At 34.3% G+C, this 25853-nt stretch overlaps 2 protein-coding genes across 3 annotated transcripts in view; one reads left to right on the top strand and one right to left on the bottom strand.

Moving 5' to 3' along the window:
- Nucleotides 1-5373: 5373 nt before the first annotated feature.
- Nucleotides 5374-16769, bottom strand: LOC134271727 (WD and tetratricopeptide repeats protein 1-like). 2 transcript variants are annotated; one of them, XR_009993077.1, is made up of 15 exons: nt 16512-16769; nt 14243-14326; nt 13963-14009; nt 13377-13488; nt 12726-12913; nt 11795-12019; nt 11502-11596; nt 11053-11253; nt 9137-9299; nt 8682-8870; nt 8130-8368; nt 7661-7835; nt 7267-7459; nt 6050-6661; nt 5375-5939 (listed from the first exon to the last, which is right to left on the bottom strand). XR_009993077.1 is itself a non-coding variant. In XM_062753943.1 (14 exons), exons 1-14 carry the CDS (start codon nt 16560-16562, stop codon nt 6473-6475), a joined length of 2151 nt encoding a protein of 716 aa, XP_062609927.1. In that variant the 5' UTR covers nt 16563-16769; the 3' UTR covers nt 5374-6472. The 2 variants fall into 2 exon arrangements, 1 of the variants encoding a protein (XP_062609927.1); XM_062753943.1 differs by having other exon boundaries at nt 5374-6661.
- Nucleotides 16770-17174: 405 nt separating this feature from the next.
- Nucleotides 17175-25853, top strand: part of LOC134271724 (mitochondrial glutamate carrier 1-like) — an 11482-nt gene continuing 2803 nt past the window's right edge. Inside the window, exons 1-7 of the mRNA XM_062753935.1 lie at nt 17175-17334; nt 20836-20904; nt 21072-21206; nt 21334-21389; nt 21902-21992; nt 22340-22461; nt 23036-23196. Of these exons, the coding sequence (XP_062609919.1) occupies nt 20846-20904; nt 21072-21206; nt 21334-21389; nt 21902-21992; nt 22340-22461; nt 23036-23196 (624 nt within the window). The 5' untranslated portion in view covers nt 17175-17334; nt 20836-20845. The remainder of the gene's footprint in view (nt 17335-20835; nt 20905-21071; nt 21207-21333; nt 21390-21901; nt 21993-22339; nt 22462-23035; nt 23197-25853) is intronic.

Raw genomic sequence — 25853 nt, 5'->3', positions numbered from 1 at the left:
TTCCTCCATTCTTGGTAAAAAATAACTTTCCTTCTTGGTGATGTTGTTGAGTTGACTGTAATACACACATATTCTTAAGGTTCCATTTTTCTTTCTAACTTAAGAACGACGTTGGATGCCCAAGGACTATGGGAAGGTCTTGCCCGTTATCAAATATTGTTGAATATGTTTCTTGACTTCATCGTACATGGATGGTGGTATACTATGGTATCGTTGTTTGAAAGGCTTATCGTCCGATAAATCAATCCTATGTTTGACTTGATCTGTGTGTCCTATGTCACTGTCATCACCTTTGAATTACTCTATGAGTTGTTTTCCTCTCTGATAGTCTTGATCTGATATAATAATCTGTAATGATGAGTATGTTCTCCTGTCCTCCTTTAAATTTTTAACTTTGAATTACTCTATGAGTTGTTTTCCTCTCTGAAATTCTTCGTCTGATAATGTTGACTTCATCATGGTTATTTTCTTCATGACATCTGCATCTGCTGTCTCAATAGTCTGTGGCATTTGTTCTATTGTGACTGGCTGCAACTCACAGATGACTGCTCTGGGTGGAATGTTGATAGTTCCCGTTGTCACATTTAAAACGCATATATTGATTGTAAAAGTAAGTCTTTTGTATTGTTTCCCTTTCTCTGCCTCTGCTTTCTGTACGCCTCTTGTTAATATTTCTCCTGATTTCTTCATGTACTTGTATCCCAGCATCCATGCTTTAAGATCACTTGGATTACTAATTTTTGGCATCTCTTTTAATTCCTTAATGTGTTTTAATAAGCTATCGTACTCATCCTCAGTTTCGTTGTCTTGTGTTTCATTTGTTTCATGACTCTCTTCTCCTGTATTTTCCAATTCAGTGGTCTTTTTATCTTCCCCAGTTGCCATGCTGTATTGTAGTCGGAATTTGCGGAAAATAGAATTGAGTATTCAAAACACGAAAACGCGTTGTACATGAACTCTCGAGCAATAACACGACTAAGTCTTGCGAGATTTTAAAATGAAATTGTAATTCCTAAATTCTAAATAAATTTAAATAAAGTTAATAACTAAACTTAATTAAATTAAGTAATTATCAGCTGAAAAAAAATTAATTAAACCTGAAATGCAAATTTGATTGAATGTTTTATCAAACTAAATAACTAATTTCCTAATTAGTACTATGTAAAATTAATGAGGACAATTGATGACAGACTCGAATTGATCAGAAATGTAACTTACTTGCACTAAACAGAGTCAAATACAACACAACTCCTTGAACAACAAACCACTGAACTTCAAATGACAACTTTAAAGAGAATGCACAACTGTGCGCAATCAAAATGTGTGTGTTTCCTTTCAGACAACACTATCTCTCAACTGAAATTCCAAGTAGTTTTTACTCCTATTTATTTCATGTTTAAAAATGAATGCTTTTTTTTTTTTTTTCAAAAATCAATAAATGAATGCCTTAATCTGTATCGTATCAAAAAAAAAAATAACTCTCTAAAGAATGACGGCGGGTCTTACCTTCCAAAAAGGGAAACTTTCTCGTCCTTGGCATCTGATGTCCACTCTGATGTTTTTAGAGGCCCGTGTTTGCTTTATGACATTGCGTCCCCGCCTCTAGAATTCCCAGGATTCCGTGTTTTATGTTCTATTAACATACTAGGTATACTCTGTAGATTGAGATCTATTCTTGTACTATACGTCCTTTTTATTTTGATTGTGAATAAATTATTTTATATTAAAGTTGTGAATTCATTATCATAGACTGTAATTTTGAATAAATTATTTCATATTGAAGTTGTGAATTAATTATCATAGATTGTTATTGTGAATATATAATTTTATATTGAAGCTGTAAATTAATTATCATAGATTGTAATTGTGAATAAATTATTTCATACTGAAGTTGTGAATTAATTATCATAGTTCGTTATTGTGAATAAATTATTTTATATTAAAGTTGTGAATTCATTATCATAGACTGTAATTTTGAATAAATTATTTCATATTGAAGTTGTGAATTAATTATCATAGATTGTTATTGTGAATATATTATTTTATATTGAAGATGTAAATTAATTATCATAGTTCGTTATTGTGAATAAATTATTTTATATTGAAGTTGTGAATTAATTATCATTGTTTGTTATTGTGAATAAACTATTTTATTTTGAAGTTGTGAATCAATTATCATAGATTGTTGTTGTAAATAAATTATTTAATATTGAAGTTGTAAATTAATCATCATAGAATTTTATTGCAATTAAATTATATTATATTGAAGTTGTGAATTAATTATCATGGATTGTTATTGTGAAAAAAATATTTCATATTGAAGTTGTGAATTAATAATCATAGATCGTTATTGTGAATAAATTATTTTATATTGAAGTTCTGAATTAATTATCATAGATTGTTATTGTGAATGAATTATTTTATATTAAAGTTGTGAATTATCATAGATTGTTATAGTGAAAAATTTATTACATTATTGAGCTGAATCTGTGAGTAAATTATTAGATAATGTAACTGTGAATTAATTATTCTATGTAGAAGATATGAGTAAATTAATACTCTCCCGCTTAAAAAAGCAGAGAGAAAGTAGAGATAAGGTGTCCGTCTATCCGTCCATTTTACACTTTGGGGTACCCCTCTCTTATCTGCAACTCCTCTTACATGAATACCACAGAATGAAATTTTACTGAGATTTTCACAGAATCTTTGTTACACATTGCCATTATGACCTCTTAATTTACTTTTTGGTCCAACACATATGTCGGGCTTCCGAGAGGAAATAGCAATAATTTTTGAAGTGTTGGTGTTAGGGCTTGCATACTTTGCATGTACATGTATATTCACTGTAACAAGGGCTGTCCTCAGGTATAATTTATTTATTTATTTATTTTTTTTTATATTTTGGACTTGATCTTAGAAACTTACCCACTTTTATAAAACGTCAAGGTTTATTATATCTCTTCAACATTTAGTACTAAGGCTTTAATTTTCATGGGTGTATTCCTTGTGACAAGGGCTTGTAGCAACCGCTAATTATATAACACCGCTTTGTGATAGAAATACCACTAAGCGTTCCAATGAATTGTTGTCATAAATTGTTACATTAAAAGTTGACGCTATCAACCGCTTTATGATATTCGTTCATTAAGCTTTGATTTAGCATTAGCGGTTCTGAAATTCAACTATGAACGGCATAAATTGCTGGCATTTAGCGTTGAATTGTCTATATCAATTAGCAGCGTTATATAATTAGTGGTTGCTACAGGACCCATTTTGGATACCAACACTTTAACCATTTGAACTTGGAGTTTAACCCTCTTTTTCTCCTTGGCAATAACTTCTAAACAGATTGTGCAAGGGCTTTTATATTTCAAAAGTGCATTTCTAATTGTGACAGGGCCTTTCCCGGGTTATTAGTCATTTTAATCCTTTGACAATCAGTTGGATTTTGACCCACTTTTAAAATCTTAAAATTTGGTGGAAAAAAAAGCACAACTGAGACTTACACATAGGTTTCATATATTTGAATATTTCACAAGAATTTTTTTATTATGGCATCCTACATGTAACAAAAAGACTTTGTGAAAAACATGGTGACTTCAACTTTCCTACTGTCTCCTTCCCTTTATATGTAGCAATATACCATTTTAACCTTCATATGAAATTTATCTCCCACTTGATCACTACACAAGAGCATGTTATATGCATGAACAATTTCCGAAACATGTCAAGTAACTGGCAAATAAGTTGATCACTAAAGAATATAAAAAGAAATTCTAAAAATTGCGCAATTTTTATGGTTGATTCAATTACCTTGTTAGGAAATACAATCTGTCGTTAAGTTCAATGTTAAGGTCAAGATCTAGTAAATGAAAGATGCCTACAGATTTATCAAACTTGAGAAATAGATTCCTTTATTGATGCTTTACAACTTTAGCTTGGTCAAATAAGGTGTTTCTGGACATAATTTGTAAGTAAACAAGATGAAAAACTGTATTTTAAACTGTCATTTTCAATGAACAGTCAAGAATATGGGAGTTTTTTTCGAATTCGGCAAAGGAAATGTATCTAGACTGCCTACAGTCTCTCAGAAAACGGTTATTAGTAACTTCATGGCCTCTTCTTTAAATCAATATCAAATTTAATATAGGTAACCGGTTTACTTTTCATATGATTTCAAATTCTATGCAATGAAAATACCATATTTTCTACATAATTCTGCTAAAGCCGTAAAGTACGGGAAAAAGAAAGCTGAAATTGATTATGACGTCATAATGGATCTAGCGCCAAAAAATTATTCTCAAGTTATTTACTAGATCTTGACCTTAACTTACATTTTTCATAGAAAAAAAAATGAAATGGTAAAGTCATTATATTTACAATGAATTGTCTATGCATTTTCCCATTTGTCATGACAAGAAGTACTCAGCAGGTGTGACAGGTCACACTCCTCCATAACACCTGATCCCATCTATGATGTTTGGAAGGTCCATATTGCTAGTATTTTTATGTTCCTGTGGACTTGGAGTTTGCTTACTGCTGTTTGTATATCACTATGGACTTTGGAGCTTTCTTACTGCTGTTTGTTGAATTTAATAGTTTTCTTACTGCTGTTTGTATGGATTTTATAGCTTTCTTACTGCTGTTTGTATATTCCTATGGATTTTATAGCTTGCTTACTGCTGTTTGTATGAATTTTATAGCTTTCTTACTGCTGTTTGTATATTCCTATGGAGCTTGCTTACTGCTGTTTGTATATTCCTATGGAGCTTGCTTACTCTGTTTGTATGGATTTTATAGCTTGCTTACTGCTGTTTGTATGAATTTTATAGCTTTCTTACTGCTGTTTGTATATTCCTATGGAGCTTGCTTACTGATGTTTGTATGTTCCTATGGAATTTGAAGATTGCTTAATGCTGCTTGTATGTTCTAATGGATATTGGAGTTAGCTTACTGCTGTTTTTATGTTCTTATGGACTTTGCTTACTGCTGTTTGTATGTTACTATTGACTTTGAAGCTTGCTCACTGCTGTTTGTATGTTCCTATTGCATTTGGAGCTTGCTCCGTGCTGTTATTTATCTTATATTGTACTTGAACCTTATGAAGAAAAGTCAACAGTTTGCCCTGTTCATGTGGAGAGAAGTTTTTTTGAATAATACACCATTCTTGTTTGTTTTGACCCCACCTACCAAAATTCTCAATCATTATTTCCTTTTATCCATTGACGATATAGGCCAAAATTGAATGAAGTGTTGAAGGTGAAAATGTTACACAGTTTTAAGGCATGAGAGAGAGAGAGAGAGAGAGAGAGAAGCAACTGTGCATAAAATATAAATGGCAGTACTCCAGTAAGTAAGGACACTTGTTCACCATTTCTCAGGTACAAAGGACCCAGTTTATTCATTTCTTCTCAGAGATTATTAATCTTCACTTTCTCACTGTTTAATTTTAACTGTGAAAAAAAAAATTTGAATGCTTAAAAAAAATTACACTGAACAATGGCTATACAACTGGTATAATAAAGATTCAAAGCAACAAAAGAAAAAAAGCCTTACTGCTCATAATGATTGAGAAGTCAACAAAACTAACAATAAAATCAAAAGTAACAAACAAATAACACGGATTATCACATGATTAACACTAATGGCAAGCTGATCAGCTGATCCTTAATGTCACCTTGTGTTCCACTAACACCCCCACTGTCACTAATTACTCACATTCTTCTTTTTTCTCCTTACATAATGGTCAAATCAACAAGAGTACATAAGTGTTTAAGTCAAATACATGTAATAAGCTCTCATACATACTTAAATTATTATTAGCCTATACAATATTTACAACTCTGTACTGTTAAGCATTACTTCAAGGTTTCTTAGAAATATACATGCATTCATGTTTAAATAAAATCTTGTTTGAAAAATTCTTGCTTAGAAAGGAACTTCTGTACAACAACAAATTTGATATTTTTTCGTATGTATTCAATATTATAATGCTTTTTCATGCACAGACGTTAAAATCGTGTACATTTTTAACGTCTCGTCACAGAACTTAACAACCTCCTGAAACAGCTCTCCCTACATATCACAAAAAACACTCAAGGAATAATTGTCCTGGCCAGAGTAACAATGAATGGTAACTTTATGTTAGAATCCTGGCTGAGCCATTAACAGACCAGACATTCTCGTCCTAACCAGGGCATTAAACAATCATCACTGTCATCACAAAGATAATGGACCAATCATCAATGCCTTAGTTAGAACAATTATTTACAACAAAATTGATCATAAATATCCTTGCCAGGACAAATTAATAAGACTGGTCTTTATTGTCCTTTTTAGGATGATATTAAACAGGTCAGTCAGTTGGCCCTAGCTGGGACGACATTGACTGGTCAGATGGCCATAGATAGGATGACATATACTGGTTAGTTAGCCCTAGCTAGGACGACACTGACTGCATGGACAATTGGCCCTAGCTAGGACGACATTGAACAGACTGGTCATTATTGTTCTGCTCCTCTTCGTCCACATCAAACACTCCTGTAATCCTGTACCCCATGTTCATCAGCATGACCTCTAGGGGGTCAGCATTCATCCTCTTCTGATTGGCTAGAGCTGCATCGTCAGAATTGTCCACTTCCCGCTCATCTTTTGTCCCATCCTGTACATACACAGATAAGTAAACATCAGTATTCTACATAAAGATTTTATATGAATTGTCTTTTGTACCATCCTGTACATACACAGATAAATAGTATTCTCAGTCTTCACAAAAACTTTCAGACTAACTGGCCAGTTGGACCAGTGAACTTTCAAAATATACTAGCCCACCAAAATTTTAGTGGTCCCTTTCATAAAAAATAAAATAAATACATTTTCATAAATGTAAATGTAAATTTATACATGTTTACGTACTTCAACTTTTGAAATGCCGCCATTTTTCGCCCTTTGTCGCGTTTCAGTAAGTTGTTTGTTGGAACTTTGCACATTTTACGTACTAGTTAATAATTACTAGCTACTTCCGGTTGTTACGTAATTGCGTGGTTAAATAAAAAAGTGTGATTACAAATTATGTTGACTGTGCAATCATTAAGGAGAACACAGTTTTGTATTAGTCACTTTTAGCTTATACCTGCCTTTTCAAACATAATGAGACACACTGAGATGCCATATGACATCGTAATGGAAGAATTTCATGTGGACAATGTGCAAAGACAAAATTTTATCTACACCCAGACAAAATAATAAATGTATTGATTGTGTTACCTCTGCCCTGGGGCTCCAGAGTCTGACCACTGGGTCAATGCCACTGGTTGCTAGGAGACAGTGGGTGGGGTGGGGCTGGAGGCAGTTAACAATGGAGTCATCTCCCCTTAACACTCGTACAATATTAGTCGTGTCTCGCTCCCAAATAAAAAATGATCCGTCATCTGACCCCGCCACTACATACTGACCATTGCTGTCAAGAATCAAAGTAATTAACCATAAAAAACGTTATCAAGTTATTTCATAATGCAGCAATATTATGATTATTTGGCCTACATTGGGAAAAAACTGAAGTGTAAAAAATATTTCTGGCATTCAATATTATTACAAATCTTCTTTGAAGTATAATAATAATAAATTAGTGACTCTTCATCCCACAGGATTCATGACTCACCTGCCAAAGTAGTTGGCTTCTTTGATGTCAGTGGTGGTGTTACAGTGACCACAGAATCGGGCCTCGTAATCGCTGGCCAGGGCTCGCCAGCAGGTCTCCTGGTCAGAGATGGACAGGCCACGCCTCCCCGGGGACACAGAGTCTGGGGTATCCGACGATGAATCAGGCTTCTCCTCTGTAAAGATCACTGAGAAATTACACACTGATTTCATTGTTTTTTTTAATGTGCAATGTTAGAGAATCAATTTTAACATTGAACAATTTTTGCAATGTAAATTTGTGAAATATAAACTTAACTTTTTCCAATAAAAAATTAAAGGTGATATGTGTGTGTGTTTAATTAAATTGCTTTGAAGTGATTGCCATGAATTCTTTGGTGTTAACTCCAGCTTTAGATTGCCTCCTGTTATGGAGTAAATAGCTGCTTTAAACTGACCCATGTTTTGGAGTGAATAGCTTTTTAACTAACCCCCATGATCTGTTTTGGAGTAGATAGCTGCTTTGATGTCCTTATCCAAGGTTTCACATGCGTTACTCTTTGCGTAATCAGGAAATTTATGCTTGAATTCCTGTAGACAATCGTAAGCTTCCTGGGGCCATGAGAGTTCATACAGACACCGGGCCAGTCGAAAGTGAGCTTTTAAATGGTTTGGGTCAATGTGTAGAGCACTGTGACAGTCTCTAAGAGCGGCGTACAGGTCTCCATCCCTGTACAAACATACAGGGTACATACATGTATAAATCAGTGTCTCTATGGATACAAGCAGTATGGTAATCAAAATCTAAATATGTATCAAGAAAACAAGAATAATTATAGTATTTAAAATGTCTTCTGGAAAATATCATATTTAAAATGTCTTCTGGAAAATATCATAAAAATCGGTATATTTTTTATTCTTTGAAAACAGCAGAAAGATTTATCACTAGCTCTAATGTCTGAAATTTACAAATTAAACAATTTCAGCAGACTAATAAACCAGAGTCAATGCAAGCCCCTTAAACCAAAAAAACTTTTACTCACCACTTCCTTTTCATAAAAGCTGCGGCCCTATTGCCGTAGAGCACTGATGCCCAGGGGGCTCTCTGGATAGCCTGGTTATATAGAATAATGGCTTTAGAACACTGGTCCAGCTCAAAGTAACGGTTGGCTTTCTTCTTTATAACCTCCACTGCTGGGGGGATTGGTTTGGCACTAATGGGGGTTTTCTGCCTGCCAAAGAAAAATTCTGTGTACAAAAATCTAATTATGAAATTCAAGTGATTTATTGAAATTTTATGCAGTTAGTTAACAAAGATAATTTTTAAAATATGGTCCTTTGAATTGCTTATTTTAAAAATCTTTTTACATGATGCACTCATTCCCTGGTCTTCGGTCTAGTTTCAGACCCCCTCTTTCTTTCTCATAATTGCCTCTTTTTTACTGAGAAATCTCTGTGTTTTTCCTTAGTCTAGCTTTACCCCTCCCCTTATCATTACCTCTTTCTTGCTGAGGGGTCCCTATGTTTTTCCTCCACTTCCATCTCTGCCTTCATCACTGCTGCTGCAGCAGCTGTCACGCCGTTTGAGACGCCGTTTGTCACACCATTAGAAGCACCATTCTTATGAGAGTGTAAGTGGAAGCCATTACTGCTACCAGCGTCTGTGTCAGAGATTTAAACAAGAGATTTTAACAAGTCAAAAATATGGACCCCTGTTACTGTAATTCAGAGTTCAGAGGTGGGATCAGGTGCCTGAGCAGAGTAAGCATCCCCTGTCCATTGGTAACACCCACCCTGAGTCTCCTAATTTGATATTTATTTTTAGCTCACCTGAGCTGAAGGCTCAATGTGAGCTTTTCTGATCAAAATTTGTCTTGCTTTCGTTGTTGTCGTATTTTTTTTCACATTTTCATTTTTAACTTTCAACCATACTTGTAAAATTATCCTTAAAACATTTTTCAGTGATTCATGCAAGGGTAATTATGAATTAGAGAAAAATTAATGGTATTTCTAAAAAATCTTCTTCTCAAAAGAAAGATGAAACTCATGTAATCATTGTAGTTTTTCAAATTTATTCAAATCATGACCCCCAGGGTAGGGTGGGGCCAAAATGGCCGATCAAAGTTTTACATAGGAATATATAGGAACAAGAGGCCCATGGGCCACACCGCTCACCTGAGAAGCTTTGACCATTCTGTTTTTTACCAGATTTTCCCCTTGTAATACATAATGCATCCCCACCCTACCCCACTGATCATAATTTAGACATTTTGAAATCTACACTACCTCAGGATCCTTCCATGTGCACATAAGTTATGTTATATCGTATATCAGAAGTTTTCAAAAATTTTTCTATATATTCCTATGTAAAATTTTATTTGGCAATGTATGACAATTTAGAATCTACACTACACTAGGATGCTTTCACGTACGTTTCAGCTTTTCTGACCCAGTGGTTCTTGAGAAGAAGATTTTTTAATGACCCCACCCTATTTTTGTCTTTTCTTGATTATCTCCCCTTGTGAGAAGACTAATGGCCCTTTATTTTAACAATTTAAATTCCCCTTTACCCAGGGATGCTTTGTACCAAGTTTGGTCAAAATTGGCAAAGTGGTTCTTGAGAAGAAGTCGAAAATGTAAAAGTTTACAGATGGATGGACGGACGACGGACAAAATGTTATGTTCGGCTCAGGTGAGCAAAATCTTTAAAACTTCTTATAACCATCAACATGGAAAGAACAAACTAAAATTAAATTATTTCTTTATAGTCTTATGATAAAATTTATTTTACATAGGAATATAAAATCTTTAAAAATCTTTTTAAGATAAAAATTGAAACTTTAATCATCTTCAGGTAGTGTAGATGTTTGTTCAGCCTTTTTTTTTACAAGGAATATATAGTAAAACTTTTAAAATCTTCTTTTCAATTTTTCAAAGCCATGCTTAGTGATTTTATATTCTTCAGGTAGTGTAGATTCTAGTTTGTCCTGCCAAAAACTGATTATTCATGTAATTTATTAAACCTATCAGTTTTTAGAAATAAATCCAAAGCAACTAGCATCAGTTTTTCAAGGTTTTTAACTTCAGTTACAAAACATTTTCAGTTATGTAACAGGTGTGGTATACATTACAAAACCCAGTGATTCTGCTTTTTTCCTTTATAGTCTTATCATAAAATTCATTGGTGTAAAATTGTAAAGATAAAACGTTAAACTTTAAAAAGTCTATGCTTCCAGCCTTCTTTTTTGCCAATTTAAGTATTTTTGTGTTAATTTTACTGCTTTGTTGCAAATTTTCTTTTTCCTTAGTCTTCCTGCCAAAAACTGATTATTCATGTAATTTATTCTTTTTTCTAATAAAGAAAAACCTCATCAAAACACAGATATTATACAAATAAAAAACACTTTCTCTGACCTTTAACAATGCCATTGGCAGCCAGAACCATAGATATATCAAATTTTTCTGCCTTTCTGCGTCTGTTGACATCAAAGATGTAGACCTGTTCTCCCCCCAGATTGACCAGAAGTTCGCGACCGTCAGGGCTGAAGGTCAGGTAGGTGGAGGCCAGGGTTCGGTAGCGCTTCTTGTAATCTTGCTGCTTTTGTGGCAGATGACCTAAACACATCCAATTGAAAATAAAATGAGCTTACAACAAAACTTATTAAAAGCCTGTTAATGTGCAAATATATATAGGTAAAAGAAATGAAAATCAGTAATCAAAAGGTGTAAAATGTAGGACTATTTGACAAATTTTAATTTACATCCTGAGAATCAAAATCATGGTTTTTCTCTTAAAATCAGGATAAAAAAAAACACAATTTCTTCCAAAACAGTTTATGTTTTAACACCAGGTGTACACATACCTGCGATAAAATATGTGACAGCATCATGAGGAATGGGAAATTCATCAGGTGAGGCAGGTACCAGGGGACTAGACCTTTCCCACGACCAAGGAGATCTGTAATGTAAGCAATGTATGATCTTTACTCTATTAGATCTGCAGCTACACTATCCAGCTCTTCAATAAGCTGTTATGCTTATCTATTAGCCATTTAATATTTTCATCATCAAATCATCATCAAATAAAGAACAGAATCCACAAATAAATTACAGTCATTTTTTTTAAATTCATGTACAAATGTTTAACCCCTGTGACCTGTTAGTGCTTTCCTGTGGCAGTTTGAGACTGCGACAGACCAGCATGCGTCGGTCGTACATTCTGATGTAGGGATCGTTAGCACCCACCGCCAGGTACTCGGGGCGGAGTGGATTGATGGCCAGACATTTAGCCTCGGCGCTGTGACCCATGTGAGCATTCAGATTTACAATGACGTTCTTTGGATTAGACTGACTCGACTCCGGGCTTCTGAGATCAAATTGCCTACAACAGAAGAATTAAATAATGTCATAACATTCAAAATTCTGTATTTATAACAATTCAAAGAAAATATTTTAATATGAAATTTATTTCCTTGAAGTTTGAAATCTTTCATTGATAACCTCCCTTGAGATTAAACTTATTTCTTTGCGTCCTCTTTTTGACCTTTCTATGCTAATATCTTACATGTGTATGCTAATATCTAACATGTGTATGTTAATATCTTACATGTGTATGTTAATATCTTACATGTGTATGTTAATATCTTACATGTGTAAGTTAAGATCTTAAATGTGTGTGTTAATATCTTACATGTGTGTGTTAATATCTAACATGTATGTGTTAATATCTTACATGTGTATGTTAATATCTTACATGTGTATGTTAATATCTTATATGTGTATGTTAATATCTTACATGTGTATGTTAATATCTTACATGTGTATGTTAATATCTTACATGTGTGTGTTAATGTCTTACATGAGTGTGTTAATATCTTACATGTGTGTGTTAATATCTTACATGTGTGTGTTAATATCTTACATGTGTATTTTAATATCTAACATGTGTATGTTAATATCTTACGTGTATGTTACTATCTTACATGTGTATGTTAAAATCTTATATGTGTATGTTAATATCTTACATGTGTATGTTAATATCTTACATGTGTATGTTAATATCTTACATGTGTAGGTTAATATCTTACATGATGGTGCCGTCCTCGGCGGCGCTCCAGAACATGAAAGGCACATTAGGGGCCACGGCGAGGCGCTTGACCCGCCCCACATGGCAGGAGAAGACGTGTGTGTTCTCATTGACACTCAGGTCGTGTACTCGTATCTTACAATCCGCAGCCCCTGTTACCAGAATGGAGTCTTTGGTATTCGGCAAAAACTGGGGGAAAAATAAATTTTCTTTATTTACTGTAAAAGCAGAAATATTTGTGGGGGATTAAATTTTGTTTATTTTGTTGTTAACAATTATAAATAAAATAAAATCCAATATAAAAATTTATATGACTAAATATTGTATAGGGTTACTTGAAAAACAACAAATTAAATTAAATGCCCTGAAAACTATTTTAGATGACAATTCGACAAAATTTTATTCCCATGAAAATTTGTGCTCTTACTTTATTTTATATCTTCCTTAAGTTTATAAAATAACAGAAAATAAAACTGAAATAAATAAATTACATTGAAAACAACACTGAGTGAAATGTTTGATCAGGTCATCTCCATTAATGGCTTTCAATAAGGTTTTTCCTCGGTAAAGGCAAATATGGCAATGTATGAAATCAAAGCTGCATTCTGTATATTTTTATTTAAAGTTGACAGTGGTGTTTTGGCATACTTACTTTAACAGAAAAAATATTCCCCTGGTGTCCAGTGCTGACTGTGGCTTTTGTGCGGTTTCTAAAGGGATCCCAAAGAATCACATTCAGGTCGTCTGACCCACTGGCCAATAACCTAAAAAAAAATCAGTAAATCATACTCTTTACACTCTAAAAAATGACTGTAACATTAATAAGAAGTGAATGAAGAACACAAGAAAGTAATTCTTAGCTAAAACCCTGACCTGACCAGAAGCATTTTTTTTCATTTATCATTTAATGACCTTCATTGGACATGTTGGACTAGAAGCATTACATGTATCTATATTTTAAAACAATTTAATAGCTGCATCTGTCTCGACATAAATTCATTTTCATAAGGGCACGCACGGTAAGACTTTCTAGTTAAAATATTTCTAAAAAGATATCTACATCAACCACACATCATGTTCATTACAAGCCTTGTTTTTCCAGTGATCTTATAATAAGTCCTGCTCTGATAGATGTTGTACAGTTCCTTATGTCGGCATCGCTCTACATGAACACCTAAGTATACAGCGTATGTCTCCTACTCTAACTCACTTACTAACTGACAAAGTAAGTTACTTACGTTCCCTGTTCGTTCCATTCAAGACAATTAACACAGCCATGATGACCCTTTAAAAAAGTAAGTGTCCTTTATTGTATCAACATGATCAATATAATAGGTATTTTCCATATGGTGGCCCATCAAATATAGAACAATCTCCATGTTTCAGAAATAAAATAAGAGTTTTTCACAATCAGAATGCTAGTTTTTAATGCACTTTTCATTTACATAAGTTCCAGAAAATATTAATTTTTTGAATATTCTTAAGCCCTGTTAAAGTAAGAAGGGTTTGACTAATTACCTGGAGTTCTCTCTCCAGCCCAAGTCTCTGTATAAGATCTGGCGTCACTTGAAGCTGTCGTTGAAACTGGTGAGTATTCAAATCCTGTTCACATACAAATTTAAGTTGTGAATAAATAAAACTAACAGAGAATGAATTCAAAATCAGGAATCAAATAATGTTTTAAAGATATTTTGTAGTTAAATGCATTCAACAGGAAACAATCCAATTATCGACATGTTTAACCGAATGGTAACGGGTGGGTTCGCACTGATTACGTGTTCGCGCTGAGTGGTATCGCGCTGATTGATTTCAACCGGTTTAACTACAGGTTATGTACAGGTATGTGTTCGTCTATTACATGATTTATTTCACACACAGCGGTAATTAATTAATTAAATAACATTTAATACCTGATACAGTTTGACAATACATGTATTTACTAATTCAAAAATATCCCATCATGAAATTCAGTGCAACATATATCGATTCATTTAGACAAATAAATAGGGTCTGCATAAATAAATACATCTAATACTTCCCAATATCTATTTTAGTTTAACAAAAATAAATTACTTATAGTTTATTAATGGATATATATCAGTGGATACATAGCCATACATGTAGCCACTATAAACATTTTCGGTATATCGAATAAAACTTTCGTATACCGGTAGATAGATAACATTTTAAAAAAAACACAGTGGCGGCCCGGCCTTTAATCTTTAATTTCCATTAAGCTGCTCATCATAAGTCTAATGTCAGATCAATCGACCAAAGACAAGCAGACATTGATTATGTATAAACCCAATCTGGGCGAATCCACACTGCGCAAACAAATAAAAGGGGCAAAACCACTCTGAGCGAACAAGGATTTGGGCAAAACCATCCGCGTTCAACCCAATCAGCCATAATTGGTTACTGGAACATATAGATGAAAGTCACCTAGCACTTATCAGGTCCAGTACAATACCCTGATATAAAAGGTATATTATAGCTTGATAAAGCTATTATAGCTTTAACAAGCTATAACAAATACCTTAATCAAGGTACTTTATGTAATGAAAATTCAAAAAAATCCTTTAAAAATTAAATACTGAAAGTCGAGTTCTGAGTTTTTGTCAGTGTGTCCACCTGTGCATGAAAAGCACCCTGGTATCAAAAAGACAGCATAGAAGAACGTATCTGTATCTGTATTGTTACATGACGGAGAGAGGGCGCGTTTAGTTGCGCTGATGTTCTAGTGCTGACTTGAAGCTATCCGCTCTGCTGTTGTTTCTTATCCTATTATATATTAAATTTGATGTATGGTAATCTTCTTACACTTTGGGTCTGATGTTTCTTTTCTGTTTTTGAAACTTGATGTCTTGATCGGGTGCAATGGCTGGTTTCTAGTAAGGGAAGGTCAAGTTCTTTGAGCATCTTTGTCATTGTGCCCTCTTCCCTTGATTTATAATCTTTCATTATAAATCTCGCACCTCTTCTTTGTATGGATTCTAATTTTGTTGTTTCTTGTTTGGTATGGATCCCAGATGACAGCTCCATACTCCATTATGGATCTTACTAGTGCTAGATATGCAATTTTTCTACATTCCCTTGGGCAACGTTGTAAGTTCCTTCTTAGGAAGCCTAAGGTGAAATTGGTTTTGTTTGAGATGTTGTTTATGTGTTCTTTCCACCATAGATCTTCTGATATTTGGATTCTTAAGTAGGGGTTTGATGCCATTTGTTCTAAGGTCTTATTATAACGTCTCCTCACACGACATGATTTTATTAATAATATACTGATTTCTTTGTGTTTGAGTGCTTTACACGCATGGGTGAATATTTAATGACAACAACTCAGAACTCGACTTTCAGTATTTAATTTTTTAAGATTTTTTTTTAATTGTCATTACATAAAATACCTCAATCAAGGTATTTGCTATACCTTGATAAAGCTATATAGCTTTATCTAGCTATATACCTTTATCAGGGTATTGTGCTGGACCTGCTTGTATCTTGCCATATAAATATCTGCAGTTCACCGTCAGAGTTTAGACAGAGATTCCTCAAGTTTATAAAAACCTTAAGAATATCAGGACCTCAGTTCGGGGTGATTAGACATTAGGATTCTGAGGAGCATCTGCTCATGTTCCCTCTCAAATGTCAAACACTAAACAGTCAAACAAATTACAGCATGACTTGTGGAATAAAGTACGACATTTATTTCTTCGAATAAAAAGAACCCGTTCAACTTAATTTTATCAAAGCAAATACACAGTTTTAAATAACCATAAATCTGACTTACACCAACTTCTCTTTGAAACTTTCTCTTTAGTATTCCAGACTGAAACGCCATTACATCAGGCCATAAAAAATACACCGGCAGAATTCTCAGTACACCGGGAAAATTGGTAAATTGACATAATAAGTAGATAGAAAAGGGGTTTTTCTTCCAAGTTTTACGGCTGTTTCAATAAAATTGGCATACTGTCGACTAAAACGCGAGCATTTCTGAAGGCTAGTTTCAGTGACAAGATTATTGGTAAATGTTTTGACAATTATTACGGAACGTCAAATATGATATTTTGCAAAACGAAGAAAATTTCATTGTTTGATTTTATAAGATGACAAATGAAAATATAAAAAATATCAGGATTTAAAGGAGAAATCGAATCAAATAATTATGATTTTAATTATATCTAAAAAACTAAGATTTAAAAAAAATATGTATCTTTTTTTTCGTTTTTGTTTTTCTGTTCAGTATTATCTTCGTCTTTTTTTTAATGAGAAATTCTTTATCTGTGTAAAAGAACAGAAAATATATATTTCAGTATCAAGACAATAAGTTAAAATTATTCCATACAGAATAGTTTTTAAATAAATATCCTCTTCTGAAGAATTTTATTTTTACGACATCAACATTGTTGATTATACTCGTTTCCGGTAAGGGATCCAGTGACTAGGAGAGGGAGCACTGAGTACGGACAGTTTGACTTACTCGCTTCAAGAAACTTTAACACATTTCTTTCCATGACACAAAAATCCAAAATTTATTCATATTTGGCTTCATTCTTTTAAATCCAAGTTACAACAGTGTGTTCCATGTACGCGTGTTAAGATCATAAGAGGTATATGTAAGTCGATATCATGTTGACAATGTGAATGTTTCGAATTTCCTCTGTGTGATGGTGTCAGGTTACGTTCTGATTCCGTGTTCAATACGCGTGGTAACGACCCTAGTGCTTATGACCTGCTCCTATTAAATTTCTACACGTCAGTACCTGAGGACAGGGTACACACTTAGATAGAAAGTTCTATCGTTTATATGATAAATGTCCTACGGACCCGGTTTGTGGTGAGGGCTTGTCCTGAGACACAGTTAGATTATTCTAACTAGGTACACACTGTGCAGTAAACACTGTAAACTTAACATGTGAGGGCGAGTATTATCGAGAGATGGATAGAAACTAGGGATGTCAAAATATTAATTTTCCTTAGTCGAACATTCGATTGCATTATTCGAACGATAGTCGACTATTCGGAGCATTTATTATTTTTTTTTATAGCACAATGTTTTTGAAAGCTTATTAATTAAAATATAAATTGGGACATTAAAATAAATTGGAAATGGGGAATTGTAAGCACACACTATCCACACCTCCGATGAAAATTTTAAATACTGTTTGTTTAATTAATAATTGCCCAAGCTATATATCAAAATGTCTTTTATGTAAGATTATTGTTTTAATAATTATCGAAATTAAAAACTTCATGGCTATGCAAATATTGTGTGTTCCTAACCATTTGAAATTCCTACAGTTTATAAATATAATTGGTACAAGTCAGTTAAATAATTTTCATAGTCCAGTATAGCGTCGCATAATTTACTACGTACAACAACAGAAAAAGTCAGTGATTGAGAAATAATTATCGCGGTATGTAATTACTACATATTTTTATGCCCCGCCATGAATATGGCTGGGGCATAAAGTGTTTGTCATGTCCGTCTTCTGTCCTTCTTTCCTTCCGTCCTTCCATCCTTCCGTCACACTTTGCGTTTAGCTCTGTTCAAAGCTAAGTTTCAAAGAAACTATCCAAGATATTTTCATCAAACTTTATATGCTGATAGATATTGATAAGAGCTATGTAACTGCATCAACATTTTTTGACCTTGACCTTTTCTTTGACCTTGACCTCACTTTTCTTAAATTAGTGTTTAGCTGAGATTTAAACATACCATTCAAGATGGTGTTATCAAACTTCACATGTTGATACAAACTTGCACGGATGATGCATCTAGGGATGAACACTACCAGACTTGCTTTGGATGCTGGATCTGACCTACATTTTCCAGATGATTGACCAGGTCAAAGCTTTTGGAGCAGGTCCATTCCTAAGGAACTATAAGCCCTACTTAGACCAAACTTGCATGGATGATGCATCTAAGGATGGACACTACCAGACTTGCTTCGGATGCTGAATCTGACCTACATTTGCCAGATGAGTGACCAGGTTAAAGTTTTTGGAGCAGGTCCATTTCCAAGGAACTATAAGCCCTACCCAAACCAAATTTGCATGGATGATGCATCTAGGGATGAACACTACCAGACTTGCTTCGGATGCTGGATCTGACCTATATTTTCATTCCCAAGTAAGTATAAGCCCTGCCTGAACCAAACTTGCATGGATGATGCAGCTAAGGATGGACACTACCAGACTTGCTTCGGATGCTGGATCTGACCTAGATTTTCATTCCCAAGTAACCATAAGTCCTACCTGAACCAAACTTGCATGGATAATGCATCTAGGGATGGACACTACCAGACTTGCTTCGGATGCTGGATCTGACCTATATTTTCATTCCCAAGTAACTATAAGCCCTGCCTGAAGCAAACTTGCATGGATGATGCATCTAGGGATGGACACTACCAGACTTGCTTCGGATGCTGGATCTGACCTACTTTTTATTCCCAAGTAACTATAAGCCCAACCTGAACCAAACTGATCAAATTTCATACACATACAAATTTTCATGTCGTTTAACTAATATATATCCTCGGCGGGGCATTCATGTCATATGGACATATTTCTAGTTGATATTTACAATGTGGAAAATTATTTCTATACTGTGACTGTTTTTGAGCTCTTATTCGTCTGAGGACGTACACTTTAGTTTACAGCTGTATAGTTTGAGGAAGGGCCCCTTTTCAATTTTGAGATGAAAATTTCACTATCACCCCTTTTCTTGCATTTATTTAATATTTGAATGTGGTTTCATTATTCAATCGTCGGTCCATTCGACTGACAGTCGAATAGTCGACTATTCGTTGACATCCCTAATAGAAACAAATGGATGGTAGCGTATATTGTATTCCTTCAGAGATGTTTATGTCAGTAGGTTGTTTCCGTATGACTGAAGTCAACAATGGTTTCCTAATGTTTTTATCTACTATTACAATGCAAGGATGTTGATAGCGAGCGCAGCTTGTCACTGAAGCTTTTAAAGCAACACTTGGGCGAAGAGAAAATTCGGACTACTGCACATTCATTTGTCAGATTTTTTTCCCTCAGTAACTTTGGACCCACAATGCATCGCTTGTTAAAGATACATTCTTGTGAGAAAAGCAGCAATAGTTCATCTAAAAGTTTTAACATGTTGTGATTTAGTGAATAAATATTGAAGATAAATAGTAAACGAAACGTTCTATATATACTTTCAGCACCGTTCAAGCTTCTTTTTTGTAGGCTAATGTAAGTTACTTACGTAGTCAGATGACGTCAGAGTTTAGACGCATCAAATGGCATGTGCGGCTTGATGAACCGGATCTAAATAAAAACAAAAGAAATATATCTGCGCTCATCAGAATGGTTGCACAGTCAACATATTAAATTTGATTTAGTAATAATTAAGAGAGCAACGATAAACATGTTATATTTACAGTACATTCTTTTGTTTGTAAGGAATTTATTGTACAGAGATGGGTGGTAGTCGAGTAGTGTAGCGACAAGACAGCCACGCCTCTCTATATAATAAATTCCTTACAAACCCAAGAAAGTGTCAAAAGAAAAAGTACCGCACCATGACACAATTTGATTTAAACATTATGTTGTGGTATATATTTCCACTGTTCAATTCATGATGCGTTACAGTGATATCACGGTTTGGTTCAATCAATTCATAATTATCAGAATTGTCAATTTAGGTTCCTTTTTTACATTTTCAAATGGCTTACAAGGGAACATATGGTCGACGAAATTGCAGAAACGGCAGTTAAATATGTCTCTAGAATATTATAAACCTCAAGTAAACAATAGTATTTGAACAGTTTTCCATAAAAATAATCAAATACTTCTTCGAATGCACCGTGATCAAATGCACTGTCTAAACAATGTATGACACATATGACACAAGATAAGGCCTAGTTAAGAGAAAAAAATTTCCAATGATCCAATCAACACTAAATGTTAAAGAAAGTTGTGGAAGAAAATTAATTGAAAGCTAAAAATAATGTTATTCTTACCTACCCACACTAAATTTTTTCAGTTATTAAAGGAGATAAAAACATTGTTTTCTAGGCTTAAATGATTCAAGATTTCATTGTCTAAAATTTATATTTTATTTTTAAAAGACTAACAGAAATGACGCAAACAGAAAAAGCTGTAGCAGTGCCACCAATTCATCATACTCCACAGTTCTTGTAAGTACAATTATATCTATAGTACTCTAAGTACCACACACTCCTTAGTTCTTGTAAGTACCATTTTAATCACAGTACTTTACCGCCCCCCCCCAGTTTTTGTACTGAAGATGAAATTAAAAACTGAATTTCTGTGTCATAAATGCCTACAAACCTATTCATTTCAGCCCCATTCCTAAGATTATCAATGGTGCCATAGCTGGGATAGTGGGCGTCACGTGTGTCTTCCCTATCGATCTCGTCAAAACACGACTTCAGAATCAACAGCCGATGCCCAATGGAGAACTCTACTACAAAAGCTTGTAAGATGGCTGTATAATAATAATGCTTTATAGATAAAAACATGCAACATTTTTGATTTTAAAAATAGTCAATTCTGATTTCAGACAATTTAAGTATTCTGATTCATACATTTTACTTTAATTTTAGGTTTGACTGTGCCAAGAAGACCTTCAAGCATGAAAGATTTCTCGGAATGTATAGAGGTAGAAAAAGACTTTAGCAGTGTTTTCTTATGGACAAATAGATTGCAGTATTAGAAGTAGACTATAAATATACATGATATGATTATACAGCAATGTTTAACTTTTATAGAATATATTACCTTATGTTATACATGGTCTGGGCCTTTTTTAGCTCACCTGAGCCGAAGCATCCAGGGGTAGCGTAGATTCTAAATTGTTCAAATCATGACCCTCGGGGGTTGGGCGGGGCCGCAATAGGGAACCAAAGTTTTACATAGAAATATGTAAGAAAAATCTTTAAAAATCTTCTTCTCAAGAAGCACTGGGTCAGAAAAGCTGAAACTTATGTGGAAGCATCCAAGGGTAGTGCAGATTCTAAATGTTCAATATATTGGGGTCACAAAAGGTATTACAATGTTATTCAGAATAGCATGATCAAAGCTTCTCAGGTGAGCCTTTTTATAAACTTTTCTGCCTCCTTACAAAAAAGAGTTGTAGTGATGATTTATAATCTCACTTCTTTTGTTGGACAGGCTCCGCTGTGAATCTGCTTCTGATCACACCAGAAAAGGCCATCAAACTCGTCGTCAATGACTACCTACGATACAAATTTACAGATAAAAAGTAAGAGAGGAATTAAACTGTTACATAGAGAATCTGTTTGATAAAAAATCTTGAACAATACTGCCCATATTTCTTAAAATTTTCTAAGATTTTAAGTTAGTTCTAAGTATTTTATCAAATTTGTGATTTAGGTTGGACAAGTGTGATTGGCTTTTCAATGAAAATTTCCATACTTAAAATAAAAAAAGGGGAGGGGGGAGTGTTATTACATAGTATGTGCCTAGTAGATGTATTATAACAGATGTTATTTGGCAATGGTGTCCTTTGTTTTGTGGAAGTCACTGATTTTTCTGTGGTTTGCTTTCTTGAGGAGGACTTTGACCTATGTTTGTATATTTCTTCTGTAGGAGTGGTGTACTGTCGAGTGGTGGTGCCATTATCTCAGGGGCAGGGGCTGGTCTCTGTCAGATTGTAGTCACCACACCCATGGAACTCCTCAAGATCCAGCAGCAGGATGCTGGGAGAAGTGGTAGGACTTCTTTATCTCAAAATGATATCTGTCTATGATATGCTGGGAGAAGTGGTATGACTTCTTTATCTCACAATGATATCTCTCTATATTTACATTTGCAAATGTTTTCCTTTATATAACACTACAGAAAGCAATGCATATCTATAACTGTATAAATACAGGTACGGGGTTAAGAGGTCACAGATGTGCGTATGGGTAAACGTTCGACGTAATTTCTCAGTGATGTCATAAAGCATCGATGCGCGTTCAGTGGATTACATACACGCTGTTGGGTTTGAAAAATAATGCATTTCACATGTTAAAAGTCACAATCAAATATGAAAAGTCTCTAAGGTATCTTTTAAAACAATGATATGATTATCTCACAATTATAACTGTCAGTGATATGCTGGGAGAAGTGGTATGGCTTCTTTATCTCAAGATGTAGGCATTCCCTTTGTGTATAAAACAGCATAAAAATTTACATGTAATAGTTATTATCCTGAATTGCCAAACATTCAATGTGCAAAGAGCAATGTTGATTAGTATAAACTTTAACAGAATGATACTTGATATCCCATCTCATTGTCAGGTGCTGCTAAGATGGAGCGTATAACTGCCACTGGTACGGCACTCAAGCTGTTCAGAGAAAAGGGAATTCTGGGTATTTACAAAGGATTCAGAGCCACAGCACTTAGGGATGTCACATTCTCTGCCATTTATTTCCCTCTGTTTGCAATTGTCAATGAAAAGGTGAGTTACTGGATTTTTATTAAAAGAATTACTCAAGTTGTAAATAAATTTTCATCTTTTTATGCATATCAATTTTGTTCAACATTATTTTAAAGGAAATATTGACCTTCGTAATGGTTTAGTGGGAGGTCTGGACCAGCCTTTGGTTTATATTTTGGTCGATTTGTTCATGAATTGTTCCTCTTCAGTTTTAGCTGATTTCCGAATTGTTCCTTGTCTGTTGTAGCTGATTTCTGATTTGTACCTTTTCTGTTGAAGCTGATTTTGATTTATTCCTTTTCTGTTGTAGCTGATTTCTGATTTGTTCATTTCTGTTGTAGGTAATTTCTGATTTATTCCTTGTCTGTTGAAGCTGATTTCTGATCTTTTCCTTTTCTGTTGTAGCTGATTTCTGATTTGTTGTCTGTTGTAGCTGATTTCTGATTTCTTGTCTGTTGTAGCTGATTTCTGATTTCTTCCTTTTCTGTTGTAGCTGATTTCTGATTTCTTGTCTGTTGTAGCTGATTTCTGATTTGTACCTTTTTAGGTCACCTGAGTAACTCAGGTGACTTATTGCTATCTGTTTTCGTCCGTTGTTGTGCGTCGTTCTTTAACATTTTCAGCTTCTTCTCTGAAACCACTGAACCAATTTCAACCAAATTTGGTATACAGCATCTATGGGTGAAGAAAAACAAAATTGTGAATTTCATGGTCCCCACCCCCCTGGGGCCTGAGGGGTTGGGCCAAAACCACTAAAATTATTGCAAAATTTAAAAATCTTCTTCTTTACTCCTGGACATCAAGCAGTTAGCATGAATGTAATGAGCATTGAGTCCTCTACCAAAATTGTGAAATTCATGGCCCCAGGGTCAGGGGTTCTAGTGCTAGGGCGGGGCTATATAGATTATATAGTGAAAATGCATTATTTCTTTGAAAATCTTCTTCTCTGCTCCTGGGTATTAAATAAACTATCTAAGTACATAGTTATGATGAGCAAGAATGCGTCTTCCAGATTTGTGAAATTTATGTCCCCAGGGTCAGGGGTTCTGGTGTTAGGGCAGGGCTCTGTAGATTTTATAGTGAAAATGCATTTATTCTTTGAAAATCAACTTCGCTGCTTCTGGGTATTAAATAAACTCACTAAGTAAAAAGTTATGATAAGCAAGAGTGCCTCTTTCAGATTTGTGAATTTTGATGGCCCCAGGGTCAGGGGTTCTTGTTTTAGGGCGGGCTCTATAGATTATATAGTGAAATTGCATTTATTCTTTGAAAATCTTCTTCGCTGCTGCTGGGTATTAAATAAACTAACTAAGTACATAGTTATGATAAGCAAGAGTGCCTCTTTCAGATTTGTGAATTTTATGGCCCCAGGGTCAGGGGTTCTGGTGTTAGGGTAGGGCTCTATAGATTATATAGTGAAAGTGCATTTATTCTTTGAAAATCTTCTTCTCTGCTTCTTGGTGTTAAATAAACTAACTAAGCACATAGTTATGATGAGCAAGAGTGCCTTTTTCCAAAATTGTGATTTTTATGCCAATGATCCAAGTATATATATTTATGATGAAGAAAGGTGCATCTAGAAAAAATGGTTATTTTTATGCCCTGAAGGGGGGGGGGGGTACAACGTGTGAAAATAAATTAATGCTTTGAAACCTGCTCTTTGGTATTAATTTTGAAAATTTTGAAATATGTGGCCCCAGGGTCAGTGGTTCTTTTGGGGTGAGGTGCACAACTGGTTATAAAGTGGAAGAACATTTTCTTTATGTAACTCTGATCTACCGCTGGGTATTGAGTATGTAGAGTATTTTTAATCATGATAAGCAATGGTGCATTTTTTCAAAATTGTGAATTGTGAATTTCATGGCCTCTTGTTTAAAACACGAACCAAATTTAATTGTTTGAAAGTTGTTACACAATACTCAGGTGACCTATAAGGCCTGTGGGCCTCTTGTTTCTGTTGTAGCTGATTTCTGATTTGTACTTTTTTCTGTAGTAGCTGATTTCTGATTTGTACGTTTTTCTGTTGTAGCTGATTTCTGATTCATTCCTTTTCTGTTGTCGTTGATTTCTGATTTGTGCCTTTTCTGTTGTAGGTGATTTCTGATTTGTACCTTTTTCTGTTGTAGCTGACTTCTGATTTGTACCATTTTCTGTTGTAGCTGATTTCTGATTTGTGCCTTTTTCTGTTGTAGCTGATTTCTTATTCATTCCTTTTCTGTTGTAAATGATTTCTGATTTGTACCTTTTTCTGTTGTAGCTGATTTCTGATTTGTTCCTTGTCTGTTGTAGCTGATTTCTGATTTATTCTTTTTCTGTTGTAGCTGATTTCTGATTTATTCTTTGTCTGTTGTAGCTGATTTCTGATTTATTCTTTGTCTGTTGTAGCTGATTTCTGATTTGTACCTTTTTCTGTTGTAGCTGATTTCTGATTCGTTCCTTTTCTGTTGTAGCTGATTTCTGATTTGTACCTTTTTCTGTTGTAGCTGATTTCTGATTCGTTCCTTTTCTGTTGTCGCTGATTTCTGATTTGTACCTTTTCTGTTGTAGCTGATTTCTTATTTGTACCTTTTCTGTTGTAGCTGATTTTGATTTGTTCGTTTTCTGTTGTAGCTGATTTCTTATTTGATAATTGTCCGTTGTAGCTGATTTCTGATTTGTACCTTTTTCTGTTGTAGCTG

Source organism: Saccostrea cucullata, unplaced genomic scaffold, assembly GCF_032062105.1.
Source record: "Saccostrea cucullata isolate Sc308-1 unplaced genomic scaffold, CSIRO_AGI_Scuc_v1 ctg533, whole genome shotgun sequence".
NCBI classification, from domain to species: domain Eukaryota; kingdom Metazoa; phylum Mollusca; class Bivalvia; order Ostreida; family Ostreidae; genus Saccostrea; species Saccostrea cuccullata.
This window is presented reverse-complemented; position numbering and strand designations above follow the sequence as displayed.